The sequence below is a fragment of the Mizuhopecten yessoensis genome, unplaced genomic scaffold (genome assembly GCF_002113885.1).
Source record: "Mizuhopecten yessoensis strain PY_sf001 unplaced genomic scaffold, ASM211388v2 scaffold4627, whole genome shotgun sequence".
Taxonomy (NCBI): Eukaryota; Metazoa; Mollusca; class Bivalvia; order Pectinida; family Pectinidae; genus Mizuhopecten; species Mizuhopecten yessoensis.
The window spans coordinates 91,032-107,881 of record NW_018405641.1 but is presented as its reverse complement, the minus strand read 5'-3'; the positions used below and the strand labels follow the sequence as shown (position 1 = coordinate 107,881).

The 16,850-nt window shown below is 33.7% G+C and overlaps 1 protein-coding gene across 3 annotated transcripts in view; it reads right to left on the bottom strand.

The window, feature by feature from the left end:
* Positions 1-2,143: 2,143 nt before the first annotated feature.
* LOC110449503 (glycine receptor subunit alpha-2-like) overlaps positions 2,144-16,850 on the bottom strand; it is a 68,977-nt gene continuing 54,270 nt past the window's right edge. For all 3 annotated transcript variants that reach the window (XM_021496406.1, XM_021496408.1, XM_021496409.1), the window contains exons 2-8: positions 16,006-16,067; positions 8,754-8,821; positions 7,158-7,390; positions 5,993-6,075; positions 5,190-5,351; positions 4,348-4,745; positions 2,144-3,187 (exon numbers count right to left, since the gene is read on the bottom strand). In XM_021496406.1, the coding sequence (XP_021352081.1) occupies positions 3,005-3,187; positions 4,348-4,745; positions 5,190-5,351; positions 5,993-6,075; positions 7,158-7,390; positions 8,754-8,821; positions 16,006-16,067 (1,189 nt within the window). In that variant the 3' untranslated portion in view covers positions 2,144-3,004. The remainder of the gene's footprint in view (positions 3,188-4,347; positions 4,746-5,189; positions 5,352-5,992; positions 6,076-7,157; positions 7,391-8,753; positions 8,822-16,005; positions 16,068-16,850) is intronic.

The window sequence follows — 16,850 nt, the reverse complement described above, 5'->3', positions numbered from 1 at the left end:
TATATTGACAGAACGACATTTATTTATTCAATTGTGAGAGAGTGCTACAACACGTTATCATGACGTGTCTAATTGTGACGTTATTAAACCAGTTATTTACATTGTACTTGGTATTACATGTGAATGATGTAACGTAGGATATCACAATTATTAAGCCTAGGGTTAAGTGCTTTTATATGTACATATTATGTAACAAACACGAGTTTTTTTTATAATAATTTCCTTGTTATAACAAATACTATTAGGACGTATTTAGTAAGTATAACACAGTTACCACATTGCACAAATATGTTTAAAATATGTTAATCATAAACACGTTTACGTACACACACATTAACACATTCTCTCATTTATAATAGGAATTATATGAGATAAGGTATGGAAACCTTAATTATGCATATTATGATACATAGACGTGATAATACGTTACATTAGGCTCGCTTTTACTGCACAAAGGCAAACATATTTTACAAAATCACATCCTTTATAAAGGAAATATCGAACACTTTTCTTACAGGCAAACATTTACGTCCATAGATAATAATTTAGTATACATCTTACGGTAAGCTGCGTCTAGTTATCATGTACAGTATTACTTATGAAATCGTCACAGTACTCGTTCAGAACTTGAATGGTCTGATTATATTACATTTCTCTTGACAAAATCATTACCGTCTTTCAAACTCTAAGTAAAGTGTCTTCGTACATGACAACAAGTTGTGGTCATCAATGTACATGTAGAATGAATATCATAGATTAAATTATGTCATTTTGCAAAACGCGTTACAATATATGTTATATTACATTTTTAACAATACACGTTTATTTATCATTCAGACATTTCAATATGGATCCTTATAGAATAATTTCCCGAAATACCTCAGTATTTCCGCAGTAATTTGAGAGAAAACACTCATTGCATACTAAGATAAATAGAATAGTAATTCGACTTCTTCATACTCTTATACATCCATTAGGAATAGCATTAACATCGTGTTAAACCAAATCTATCATTATCAAATCTGTATGCATGTAATGCATGTGCTTATTGGCATGTAAACAGCATTGTGACAGAATAATGATTATATATTGGTTATCTACATATGCCTTATTTTCAGTTCAACTTATTCTTTTGTTCAATTTATAAGCGTGCCTAGAACCATTTTTCAAGCAATTTTTTAACAGATAGCTTGAAATATGCAATTGTTCTTTTTTATAAGTTTAACGTCCTACTTAATTTCTAAGTCACCGGATATAAATATATTCAAATGGTTGATATCTATTACATTTGTTTTTCTTTTTATAACGGTAACATAAACATTTGTTTACCGTTTGAGGACAGATAAGATTTGTTTCCATAAAATGAGGTGGTGCGATATCACATTACAGTAGTCTTCAGATAATTAATATTTACAGAATTATAATAAACTCTGAATCCATCAAAAAGTACGAAAAGGGTTTCAGCAGATATAAAAAATAACATAATAGGAAACAGACTATATTTGTACCATTAATATGTTGATAAAAACATAATCAGAAACAGACCATACGTAAATCATTTCGTTTCTACAACACACACACATATATTTATATTCTAGAGCAGAAAAGATATAAAAAAAACAATCTAAAATATTAAAATGTATTTTTTTTGTGGTATACTAAAGAATATCCTGAAATATTAGATGATATCATATTTCCTACATCCCCATTAGTTGTATCATAACCACTTGGAAGTCATGAGCGGATTGGTCGGGTGGTTAACACTCCGGCTTTCCAAGCAGGCGGCCGGGGTTCGATCCCCGAAGTCCCACACAACTCCAACAACCCATGTGGAGTATAAAATGGTCTGGGTGGGTGTTGCGGTATCTGTGCTGTAACATTCAAGTGAGGTGACACTATAAATGATAACGTTAGAAGCACGGTCCCACTACAAACTGAACACAATACATATCGAGCCCACACACAGGCATACACACATAGGGAGATATTAGCCAGGTGGCGTAGGACTAGTAGTAAGCGCCTGATAAGGCAGCTCCTACGAATTCCTCAATATTGTATTGATTAATATATATGCTGATTGTATTGACTGTATAAAATTGTATATCTATGTACTGTAAAGCGCTTTATAGTGGCTTATGTTAGCTAGATCGGGCGCTATATCAAATGTTGTATATTTATTTATTTTATTGATTAATTTATGATATTGCCTCAGAGTTACGATATTAAAAAACTTATTTACATAACATTTACATTATTACCTCACTTCAACTGTAACGTCACAATGGTCTCTGCCAAATGCTTACGATCCACTTTTTTAAAGTTAAAGAATAATAATTGAATATCTTAAATAACAATTAAAAATATAACTTGAGTGAATATGTGTTATATAGACCTGAAAATTATGTTGCTAATAGCGCTTTCACAGCATGTAAGACAACATATTACCCTCAATAAATTCCTCAATTGATAAATATTCTCTTTAAATATCCCGTAAAAGAGTACAGCATAACATTGTTCATTAGCTATATTGCCTTAGTAATATTTTAAATATTAATAACCAAGGACTACAGTAACAGTAACAATCTACAATATATATTTATTCCCTAAGCATAACACTTTTTTTTCAGCAGAGTCTGTGTTAGTAACAACTTCTTTTTAATGTATAATTCGTTTAACGCTGATCAAACCATCGACATATAATAACCACAGACATTGAAATTCACAGTACAACTGTAGAATGTGAAGGCCAACAATGCCATGGACAAAGTATTAACATCCAAATGTCACTGTACAACAGGAAATCGGAAGGCAAACAACGCCATGGACAAAGTGTAGACATGTTAGGAAGGAAACTTCGGAGGTTTACATGTAATAACAAAGTATCCGCAGAGAAAAATGTCTTTGCATATACGTGATTCCACACATAGTATGATTTAACGCTATGGAGAGATCAATGATAAAAGTCCAAGTTTTTTTGGAAGCAAACGCTAATTCGACGCCCGCACTAACTGGTGGATAAATAATGGGCCCAGTACACAAGATTGAACATGGCGAAGAAAAATGGAAATAAAAACCGAGATGCTACATCCAGGTACATGGAGAACAGAATGCCTGACACCCTTTTACGCTGGACCGTGGGGTCCCGTTCTGGGTCAAGTCTCATTTCGCCGTCTTCGCCAACCAGGATCTGAAACGGAGTGGTAATGGTGTAAGGCAGGGGCTCGTAAAACATCACGAACTCATTATACAAAATCTCACATAAAAAGAGGCTCTCTAAGTAAGATTATTTATAAAAGCTCTTTTTTGTGAAATTCCTAACTGAATTATGGATGTTGCACATTAGTTTTGGGCGACACAGTTCAGATCCAATTATTTGACCTGGAAGTTATGGCAAAGTAATTTTAGAAATTGCAACTTATTACGTCAATAAATCAACCCATATTTGAATCAGTGTATGATTGTGAAAATACATTGTAAAGCAATCGATTCTGTTATCCTTCAAAGCAATAATACCAAGAGTATCATGAACAACGTTTTTTGTCTGATTTCTACAATAACAGAAATCTTAAGAAACAAAATGTTGACTTGTCCAATAAAAGAGCTTTAGATTACTATCATAAAGCTAACAGAACTGTTTCATATATATATATGGATCCCACAATTAACACAGTTATATTCATAATGGTGTAGGATCTAACCGATTCAACATGGCATATAAATTTCCAGCGTAAGTGAAGAAATATTTCGCTATTCAAACACTGGTAAGAAATCTTTTAGAAATGCTAACGTGTGGTTGTTTTGAATTATAGTAAGATGTAGGCGCATTGGTCACCAGATCTATCTAAAGATGTTATGTCATGCCTTAAGCATTATCTATTGATGTAATTAATGGCTTTACCTGTTCTATATTGAGAAGTGGTTTGCGTACTGTATGTATTACATATAACTCGGAATTGAAACAATATAGAGTAGCTTAAAATTTCTCTGTGAGCAATCACAATTTTAAAACAATGGCGTCCGTAACTCTTTTCCATTGGCTGTCCTATTGTTCTTGGTATACATGATCACCTGACATGTGGTTTTATGGACCTTTGTCCTGAGTTCTTTGTCTTACATACTTATAATCTCGTTAAACAAATAATAATGGACATTATTTCAATGTACACCTATTACATGTGTTTGAGCTTAACATACAACGTGAGATCATTCCCCTCTCAGACAGTATGTCTAACAGTAATTGGATGTGAGGTATGTATCAAATGAGGTATTAAAATGATCGAGATTTCTAATTTTAGATTTATTTTCTGATTGTGATTCCTTAATGTTGTACTTTCGTTATCAACTTACCTCGGTTTTCGGCTTTTTCTTTTTAGCACCCGGTTTAAGTATATGAAGGATATTTTTCAGTTTTAATACTTTATTGTTGTCTTTGTTACTGAGGACATTGGCCACGGCAAATTCTATAAGTGCAGCGAATACGAACAAAAGACACACGGACATCCAGATGTCTATTGCCTTGGTGTAGGACACTCGAGGCAGGGAGGCGTTCACGCTCGAGCTTTGTGTTGTCATGGTAAGAACGGTGAGCACGCCCAGAGCTATCCGGCCTGGTACGGCGTTGACGTTCAACCAGAAGGATATCCATGACAACATGACAACAAGGATGCTTGGGATGTACATTTGTACCACGTAGTACCCAATGTTCCTGGCCAAGTAAAATTCTGTCCTCAGACCACTATGACGTGCTAAACAATTAAAACATGGGTATATGGTCAGTGTTATGCATTAAAAATTGTTTCCTTAAGCAAAGATGATAAAAAACATCGGTTTTATTTACAGCGATAAAAACAAACATCCGTAGCAGGTTTGAAAAAAATACAGTTTTTAATTTCTAAATGGTATGAAAATAATTGCCCTCAAAATAAATTACATTAAACAATATTGGTAAAAATTTTAGGAAAGGTGTGTTGAATCGATATCAGAGTTTTCATGCAATAAGATATAAGCTTTGTTATTTAGATTTATTTAAAGTTATAAAGTACCGTATTATCTCCTTATTGTGGATTTCCGGTACGTCGTCTAAATTTCTAATATCACTCAACTATTTGTTTACCCCCAAAGGGTCATCTATCTGCATTTCGTCCAGTCATCATATAAATCACCTTCCTCTTTTACTTATGCATACGTACCATACGATCCTTTGCGTTCGCGCTTGAAGCTCCTTGACGAGATATCATACACCTCAAATTGGGGCAGAGTTATCTCTCGGTTGATCCGCACAGCGTCGTTTGTGCCTTCTGTAGTATTCTCTCCTATCCATTTCATTATTATATTGTTTTCATCGTAACTAACTGCAATCCAATTTAAAATAAAGATTTGAAAATAGGCATCACATTTATATACGTTAACTCATGTAGTAATTTAATTACAAAAACATTGGGATCGGGCACAGGAAAATCAACTTATAAACAATTTCCATATATATATATACATACAAATAACATATATATAGATAAATAATTATATGCATGTAAATAACAGTTATGTTGATTTGTATATGAACATATATATACAGTTATGTTGATTTGTATATGAACATATATGTATATACAGTTATGTTGATTTGTATATGAACATATATATACAGTTATGTTGATTTGTATATGAACATATAGATATATACAGTTATGTTGATTTGTAAATTTGAATACATGTACAATGTATGCAAGCAATTTACTGTTATGTTGATTCAGAAAAAGAATTTGAGAAAAATTAAATGTAAATTTTTTGACTTTTCTCTCCCACAAAATCTATTTATGAAGTTTACTTTGACGCGAGTTTCCAACATTTATAACATATGTTAATTATCAAATAGTAAAATCGGTGTCAGTGTTTAATGCATCTTATTTTACACTGAAAAACCAGATGATGGTAACTGATTCCAATGCATGCTTTTATCACTGAGACGCTTGGTCAAGTTGACGATACTTACAACTTTCCATTATTATAGGACATCGTTGTTCGTCAAATGGATAATGGTGTAAGTCCATTGGACAGCTGAGTGTCAGAGAAAGTCTGCCGGAGAAGACGTAACACAATTAGGATCATTAAATGATTATATATCTCTCTTTATTGATATTAGACAAACACTTTCACAAGGCAATGTTATCAGACAAAAAAGTGTCAATAAAATATTTCCTTCCTCCTCGCTCTTTTTATCAAAAGACCTTTGGCTCCGAGCCAGGTCATACAGATATTAACTTCCATTTATCCATGACAAAAATTGACATGAGTGATATAACTAGGTAAAGCAATGCCATATCACAACGTGACAGTTCACAAAAGTAATTTGTGATTAAGTTAAAAAGATACACGACACTACAATTGACATAATCGATACAACTGAAAAAAATTACGGTAAACCACACAAAAATTGCCATTAGTGATTTCTGACTAAGTAAATCAATAAAGACGCATCAATTGACATTATTGATATAACTACAAAAACAATTACGGATCACGGTACGACAATTGACATTACCGAATTAACCAAGTTAATCAATGGATCGCGGCACTAATATTAACTGGGGTTAGTTATTTAACCAGGTAAATCAATGGATCGCGGCACTAATATTAACTTGGGTTAGTTATTTAACCAGGTAAATCAATGGATCACGGTACGATAACTAACATTAGTCAATTAGAGCCAGGGCACAATAACTGACATAAGTGATTTAACCAAGTATTCAGGGCACGACAATTGACATTAATGATATATATTTGAGCAAAACAGTAACGGATCACGACACGACAAAGACATTATTGATATAACTAGGTTTGACCAGAATCATTTTCCCATCATCTACGATATAATTCGAACTCGGGACTACAGAGTACTAATCCGGTGCTTTATGGAATGATCTATTACATAGAGAATACAAAACAATCCGAGTTCTCTATGTGAAATATGAGAAAAACGCTAAAGCTACACGGTCCTTCTTTGTTCTTACTAATAAAAATCAAACTTCAACGCGATATTCCGGCGGCATTCATCAACCGATTTCAGTTGGTCTTATCTTAAAGCTGGTTGAATAACGATTTTATAAATTAATATATTTCACTACTGTAAAAACAAACGTTCTCATAAGCGTACTTACCTTGCTGTGTATGATACTTTTCCGTCTCCAAATATCCTGAGCATTTTGTTAGGCATGAAAACATCATGGAAGAAAGCTTTCTTTTCGTTTGGGAAATATATATCAGGAACCCATAAATTGGCTAAGCGTTTCGAGTCCGCTTCGATGTACGAATTATTGTCCTTTAGACGTACCCACGTAAGGAAACGACTGTCCTGCCACATCAGATGTATAAAGATGCTAACGGTGAAGTCCTGTGTGACACGAAAACATTGTAAGGAGAAATAGCATAGGACGATAGGTACATACGGTATATTAAACATGTGTTTGACTTCCTGCAGCGACCAATTAAATTTTAGATAAGTGCGCCCTTACAAAACCGTAATTCAAACTCCAAATCGATACTATTATGGCAAATCACGAACAAAGAAGAGTTAAAAGAATGATAAGACCAGGTGTTCCGGAAGGATGACTGTCGTTTGCCTCATTAACGACCCCTGAATCTAGGTCAAATCCAAGTAATGTCACATCAAATCAAGGTCCAGGCTTGTGACAACAAGCAACAAGGATTATTAATAAGCAAATTCAAAAACATTGACTTTATATGACATAAGGAAAAGAATATTTTCCATTGTGACCATGATGGCAACCATCATTTCTTGTCTAGCCTAACTGATCTGTTCTGTATATGTACCTAAAGACATTCAAGAGACAGGTTGATAAAAAAGGAGTTTACTTCGGGACAAGGGTTCAGCTAGTCTCAGGCTTGTTAGCCAAACAATAACTCGACGAAAACTTTAATCTAGTGTAGTTTCAAAAGGATTTAAATTCAAAACTTAACTCGCACTAATAGATATTCAAGATGATTTTCTGAATTCGAAAACACAACAATATTTGTTGATATCAGATTTTTCACAAAAAAACATATTTAGGGAGTTTACATTAACGACTATTAAGGTCAATCACATTTTATTTAGGTCAAGAATATGATGATGTCAGAACACAAGGTAGGTTGAAGGCTTTCCCAAAGAAAAACTTGATCAGCCCGGTAGTTACCAGTCAAATCGCACATCCATCAAAACTGTGTCTTTAGAACGGCATAAGGTTTGGAAGTAAGGTGCTATGTTGGTTAAGTTTTATATATGAAGTAAATACAAAAGAATCTGTGGTATCTTTCGCATTTGTGAAAAAAGGAAATAATGGACTATTTTTGATAGTCCGTGTAATACAGGCACAATGACACAATGCATGGTAAGTCCAAACTACTTTTCTCTTGGGTATAATATTACATTTATATTTGTGTCTGATTTGGCGATTTATGACTGATATACTGAATCAAAACATATGACGTAGCCATTATAATAAACAAAACGTAAAAAATCGCCTTGTACTACGGAGCTACCGGGACCAACTCCATGTCTGGACAGATATTTTATCAAATTGAAATTTCTAACTGTAACATTATGACATCAAAGGTATAATCTAAATATACAAACCTGTATTAAATTATTATGCTGAAAACTTTTTCTTTACAGCAGATAATTAAAATTGAGTAAAATAATAAAATTAAATATTATTTATATAATTTGGAGATTTGTGTTTAATCCATCAGCTTACCATATTAGCTTCATTGATAGAATCAAAGCTGTCGACATACAGTTCACACTCCACTTCCGTCGGAAAATCTGGTTTATATAAGAAAATAGGTATAAGATTACTATACTTAAATATAGAAATTCCAAAGAAAGCACAATATAACATAGGTACCTTATACTACATTGTATTCTTAATTAATTCACATTTTTTTTTGAATGTGTCCAAAATCATATTATTCTATCCCCGTATTATTGTTAGAAATCGCAAAAGAAGGATTATTTTCTATCTTTTATTCCGTCTTTGCGTATTGCAGAATTATCTTCTCTTGGGAGCAGGTATTGATTGTTACGTCACTTGTTTGTGAGAGTAACATCATCATTTTTTGAGAAAACGACGCAATTTTCTCACACAACCCAATGACATAACAATCAATACCTGCTTCCAAGAGAAGATAACTCTGTAATACGCAAAGACGGAATAGTATTATCAAGATCGTAGGTTGAATTGTGCCAAAGTACCATGGTTCACACAAACAGTCTATGTGAATGGTAGTTTGAAGTTTGATTCCGGAAAAAATATTTATACTTCCCTTGCTGAAATAAAAACAAAACCAAAGCATCGATTTCAAAGATATCATATAAATGGAAAGTATCGCAACAACATAACAATTACGTCCTTGAGACAGAACTTTATCTATCAGCATCTTTATAAGGTTAAGTAATGCAGAAAATATCTCGGATTCATGCAATACAACGTTGACTCATTTGAATTACGCATGAGTTTTATTGATGCATAAAATAAGAACATTGGTAGAAAATAAACTTACGACAGAAATTGTTACAAACCTATGTTAAAGTAAGATTTGGAATGAATGTCTAAGATAAGCACATTTTTAAATGCCATAATCACAGCTAGAACATTTGTGGTAATGTACACTGTCAATCACAGATGTACGGAGGCGGAAAAAAAACTAAAACTGTTTTGAATTTGGTTAACATTTTCTTATGCCTCTTCCCCGAAATTTTGATAAAATATGATATCGCCTATGAAAATGCAACACAAAATATAATACTATTTCTAGATAAGGTACATTTAAGTTTATCAAGACAGTAAACATCAACAGTTTAGCCATTATCATGTGTGACGTCATCGCGCACTTAAATGTGACGATGTCATGATGGGGGCTATCACGCATGTTATAACAAAGCATGTATGACAGTATTATTATACTACAAAACAACCTTTTTACACGTATTTACAACGATTAAGAAATATAAGTCAGAGATGTGAATTTCACGTGTTGAGACGATGCTACAAATAACAACATAAGTTGTAAATTTATATCCAGGGGAAATTAAGTCCTAAAACGGGCCAGAAACGTTATTTTATATTGTTTCATGCGATACTTTGGATAGATTTTGATTTGAAGCCAACAATAGCAAGTTTAAAACATAAAGAAACGACCCCGTTGTGGATTTTTTTTATACCATGCACGATAGGATTTGCTGTCATTCTTACACGACAATTTAAATTTTAAAGATTATTTCACGAAGGAATTGTATGCAGTTCTACTACGAGTAAAATAGCCCTTTTTATGTTGTATTTTGTGTATAATGCCATTGACTACATGAGTTACCAGTATACATGATGATAGTGGCAAATTGTGGTTCGATGAAACCAGCACCTTATTACAAAACCTGGATGGGCATTCCGCAAATACTATGCATTCAGCAAAATCTTCGAATAAACATGCGTGCATACTTCTTAAAAGAAACCCCAATAACGAGTGGACGAATTAATTGCCGTGAAGATTATCTGCGTGGTCGCTGTATGTTCTTTACATACATATATGGTTGAACTGGCATCCCTTACAAATCTACTTAACATGATTGTTTAACAATATGTAGCATTCCATTCCCTTAGAAATTAACATTAGATCATGTCAGGCCGTTTTTCTGAGATAAACAAACAATTGTGCGATTTTCGGGAAATCAACATAGCATTAGGTTGATCTAGCGGTAATTATATATGCCACATAGTCAATAACCAATGGTCAATGTACGGTAGAACAGGTAGAGGTTTACCCGTGAACATTGTGTTTTTGTGCATGGTCGTCTATTACCCAGTAAATACGATATTCTTACACGTAGACACTTAGCATGTCCCTTAAGTGATGAGAAAACAAGAACATGTTATATGAAAAACAAAGTAGTCCGGTACAACAAGCCGAGACTGTATACCCTGGGGAATAACTGAGTTGTTTTTGGCGAGACACTACCATGATGTTTCAATCTAGAGAAGGGGACGATTTACATAAGCAGTTACCTGATTAAGAACCCTCTGGTTGTGAACATTGCAAAATGATATGTTATTTTGAAAACAAAATGAATTTTTATACACGGTAAGTAAAGGCTTTTGAGGACAAAAGGTAATGTGTAAGATTACATTGAATTTAAAAGAAAATCGTCAGCCATGAAACTTTATTCATTGATTAAGGGATTATCATATATTATTTTTACCATATATTTCTTTATTGTCTAATGGAATACCGTCCATACTGACGTCAGAGTTATGAACGCCAAACAACACGTCACAATATGGTAACGTCGGATTAAGGCCAAAAGACACCAAGTCAACATGGTGACGGGAGGCCTACACTCGTCCCTTAGTTGACATTTAAGCTCGACAAAACCTCGCTAAAATGAAAAAAATAATTGATGAATTCACGATATCTTTTTAACTTTTTTTCAATCTATTCTGTTTTATTATTTTCTTCGTTATTTGTTTCTAAATGGCGCTTGAAGGAATACCGTATAATATTAAATATTGTAAATGTGATTTTGTTCGCGTATGGAAATGTTTGCGTTATGACCCTTTAAACTGAACTCGGTGTGACCATTTTCACGTTGGTAATAGTTCTGTAAACTATATATTCCATGTATCTATAATCTATCTATAAATATCCACGTGTGGGTATTTTCATGCTAATTTACAAAATCGCGAACATTTCCAAACCACGAAAATTTACATTTTAACAGTATATTTGAGGTACTTTGTCGCGGTATGAAAATACACCAACCATTGATACTCTCCCGATGATGCTTTCTCTGTAATAATATTTCAAAGTCAAATAAACAGTTAAATATTTTATAGTTTTTTTTTTATTTGTTAACGTCACATTTAGTTATTGCAAAAATGAAAACATTTTAACGGCGGGAAACAACATCAAACAATACTAGCATTTTCATATATGAGCTTGGGTTTCTCCGCAGTAAACATCCGGAACACCTCCAACTAGATAACCGTTGGTGTATTGCGGAAGACGGAACGGCTGTTGTGGTTTGACTTAAGTTGTCGATTTCCGTCACGTTACATGTGGTTTTATAGTCGTTTAGAAGGTCACGTGAAGTCAATACTGGTTCCTAGGAAGTGGCATTTAAGTCGATATGTCAACTTATTTCCGATGTCTTAAAGCTATGAGAGAACAATGTCAAACACAAACAACGTTTAAAACTCATGTCACATGACTTGTTTCATCAGATGAACAGATATGATGGCGATTGTCGAGCGGAATACATTCAATTTCGTGCATACAGCGTATAACGTTACTAATTAAACAAAACAGGACCTCAAATGAGCTACAATGTGACATTTGATTAACCTTTTATTATGAAAATAACAGACTCATTTTAAAGTAAGTCAATAACAGGGAATATGGAAAAAACGTGAATCAACAATGTCAGGTTTTCCTGGTTACACGGCGTGAAATAGCTGAAGATTTATTTTTAAAGATAATGAGCGATAAGTGTCAACATTATAATCGATGTAATATTTTCGAAACCTTATTAAACAACACAAACAAAAGATTACAACCGCCCAACTTATTCTCCCATTTACGATCACACAATCACAATTGAAGCAGGCATATCTAGAGCTGTTGTTGGATTAGACGAAGCGATATATGTAAAATACATTAGGCGTTTAGATCCACTGTCAGATGTGTATTTCAAAACAAATTCAGTCCAAAGATATGCATTTTATAGGCGACAACTTAACACTCAAAGAAACAGTGAAAGGAATGTTCATATAGAAAAGATCTTGACAGTCTCGGTTCAGATATATATTCATGTTATATGATATTTTTCTGTTAACTAATTGTGAAAATACTATTGAATTAAAATCAACATTATTGTAGAATTATTTACAATAACTTTCTATTATGCATAATTTATTTAAAAACGCCTTTGTTTTTATCATATTTTCACGTGCTTTTCTTTCAAGTGACCGAAAGGCATAAGACAGCGGTAAACATAATGAATTAAGGGAAGATTGTTGACAAAGACAAATTATTGGACGTATGTCTGTCTGTCTGATATTACAACGTATTCGTATTAATTATAAAATCTGCAATTATCTGTATTCATCGTGATGGCTGTTATTTGGAGAATTATACCTTCAGTTTTATATCCACTGTTTCGTGTGACACTTCATACATTTATTGCATTTTTATCATGTATTTGTTTTATAAATTACTTTATATATTTACGTTATAAGTATTTCCATTCAAATTTTATCATTTTTTATAGTCTCTTTTCATTATTTGGTAACTTAACATTCACTTAAAACAGTAGCACCTATGGCAGACTATATATGTAGCCGATGGGATAAAATAGACAACAATAAGTCTTACACTTTCAACGGATTGTTTCCCGGAAAAAACGAATACAGGATATTTATCTTAATTATACCTCCTTCAAATGTCAATATTTGTCTGCCAGCATGTACTTGATCAAATTGAATTGCAGACATGTATTTATTTGTCTTTGATATTTTGTCTATACAGTTCTCAATGACCACGCTCTGAAAACAATGCTACTTCAGGAACAATGCGCTAGGCTACTTAACAAACCTCTTTTGTCCAGTAATTGAGTTCATAACTCGATTTGTCAAAGATGAACCAAATTTGGTACCCAATTTATCAAGCCGAGGTATATATATGGAGCTACCCTGTATGGTAATTCCATTTGCTTATATTCCCCGTGCGGTTTGGAAAGGTCAGCGTATTGGTATATCGAACATAAACGACAATCGTTGCCTTTGGTCCATGGGTCAAAGTCGCCAGCTTTGGCAAACTGAGCTGAACCTTATACATAAACAACCACTCATGGGGCCAATGTACCAGGTCATACAGGCTATAACTACCGGCCCCACTTGTCGTCATAAGTGCGTGGACAACACATGTGGGTGTATATTAACAATCCTTCTCCGTATCCCACTCCTACTTTAACCGTCTAACTCCCCTTGTGTTTACCTTACTGTCTACTAATAAGGCCATGAAGGATTTCACAGAAATGCCACTTGTGCTGTTTGATTTCTGTTGATGGTGAAAACTATCGATCAATAATTTTCACGATGATATTTCCGTAAAATGCATCCCTCTCCTTGTGTCAGTTTGTGTTTTAATGAACTTCGGTAAAGATATCCGTTCTATTGTCTTGCTTCATATTGTCTTTGACTGTCCTTCAAGTACATGTTTCAGCGTTCTAAACTTATGTCATATTATCATTATCATAGCCTTTAAACGATTTCCGTTATCTTGTCCTATAGCATCCTTTAACATATTCTTACATTCTAGACTTCCTTCACAGGTTCTTGCAATCTTGACCTTCTTCATCATTTGTAGCTGTCATTGACCGAACTTCCGGTAGAGGTTATCAGAATATTTTGATATATTGTTTATACTAATGTGAAGTCTCCCGTCAACCATACTTCAAACCATGATCCTCCGCTAGATGTTACCCGTGGCAGCACTTGTTTGACTGAAGTGTTGCAATACCAAGGACAATACTGTCCATAAATAGGTATTACACTAAACGTTACAACCTTCAGACAAACGTTGCCCATTATCTGTGTCATGGCGGTCGAAATGTACTGTTTTTAAAGCGTACTGTGTTCACGCTCTTTGTACAGGTGTTTTCTAAAGTAATTCCAACATTTGAGTTCGAATAGTTGAGTTTGAACTCATCTGCTGGTGCTACGAGGACTAGGTCCTGAATGAATAAAACGACTTCTTGTAAATAAATTATGGCTTGAATATTTTAAATGACTTTCAAAATTAAATGTGTAAACTCTCTATATATTTCAAAGTCTTTATTACATACCAAAACATATAGGTTTTGTGGTTAGTGTTAATGTTATTATAAAAATATAATCACATATTTCGGTAAACCGAAATATGTGATTATTGTTTTAATGAATTAAGCTAATGAGAGTAGCTACATGTATGACCTGATCCACTAATTTGCACTTACCCTTATTGTACTTTAATAAGAACTTTACAAATTGTGACGGCATCACAAAAAATGCCGACGGCATGTTAAACTGGCCCCATTAGTCACAATTTACTCTATAGGGTTTCATTGTCCAGGAATAAGTATAGGATAATTTTACCAGCAAACAGGAAAACTGAATCCATATTTGAAATTGGTATCAAGATGATTGAATATTTGAATGAAAATCCATTCCCAATTATTGTACCTGTACCTTCATTTGATGTATTTAAACAGCACACGTCCAACATATTAAGTTTTTAAAAAAAAGACATCTTTCCAAAGCCGTATGCTTCTAAAACGTTAAATGGACTTTCTTTTGATTGAAGCAAGTAGTCCTGTTTCCAATGTAATATACATTTTACTGCCCAAAAAGAAAAAAGAAAATTGTGTAAATATATTGCCATGACTAAGCGGTCTGTAGGGTATAAGACAACGCGCTATTTTTCTCTATAACGCACATTTAAAGGGTCTCTGTTGGTAGATTCGTTACCAAATTGGTCCTATTATGAGAAACTATTAAGTTTTGTCCAAAGATATATGTGAGATTCTTTATTTCTTTAATTTTCTTGAATATCAATAAATCATTCCCATAGAGGGACAGATATAATCGTTTTCAGCATTTGGATAGATATTTACGAAATTGTTGGGTTTTTTTCTTCAGGAAAAAGTTCCTTTGAACCAATCAAAGGATATAACGACTTTTTATCCCCAGGCAACGCATGGGTGTTCGTATTCCCTTTCTATATCAAAATGTTACACCATAGCTGAAAATTGTTTGAGAGACATTTTTTACTCTCAGTTGGCATCAGTTCGATACGAAGGGATAACTTGTGAGACATTGTAGTGGGCATTTTAAAGAGCCGGATCGATATCTACAGTTTATGATTGTCTGCTATCAACATCGATTGATGAAGGTTCTAATACCAAAGAGTATTACTTACCATCGTTAAAATTTGGAGGGGTATTTCCTACTTGTTCCTCGATCAACTCCAGCATTCGTGTCCTGAAAATAAAACAATAGAATAAAGCATAATTCTTAACAATAACGTTTCTCTGGATGGCAAATGGAGTTGTACGGATCTCATTTTACTGTGATTCACACGGTTTGCGCTTTGACGAGGAGAAGGTTCGCAAGTTAGATCATAACGTAGCTAGCATTCTTAACTTAGCGTTCTCTACTTTGTTTAAGAGACCAGTTTAGATATATGTTTAAATGGAAATAGTATCTTGTTCTCCGTCCTTTTTATGGTGTTGTATCCGTTCTTCTGTTTTTTACTCTTCCATAACTAAGAGCTATAGAAATGAAACTATGACTTCGACCTCTCTCGTAGCTACGTCTAACTTTCAGACTCTAGAGACGCATTCAAAGGGGATTATAGTGTTCAAATGCTGTATTACAGTACAACTAACAGATGAATGCATTGTAATTTTTATGCAACTCTGGTGGATGAGTTGGTGAGTTATTTCACCATTATGACAGACCTTCCCAATGACATTGACAAAAACTTAAAAATTATATAAAATAAATATTTGAAATTGCTGTCTAGTTAAGAAACATTCATTGTAATTATTATAATCGGGCCTATGATATGGTTATCTGGTAAAAATTGGTTTTCTTGCAGTAGACAATGTTACCTTTGTCTGAGGGGTTTTGCGTCCTCACAACAACTAAAGTAATTAGAAGACCTTTTACAGATGGTATAGCCCTGACAAGGAACAATGTTCTATGACAACCCGCCTGACTAGTCACATTAGTCTGAGAGCGAGCTAACCGACAGTCTCTAGA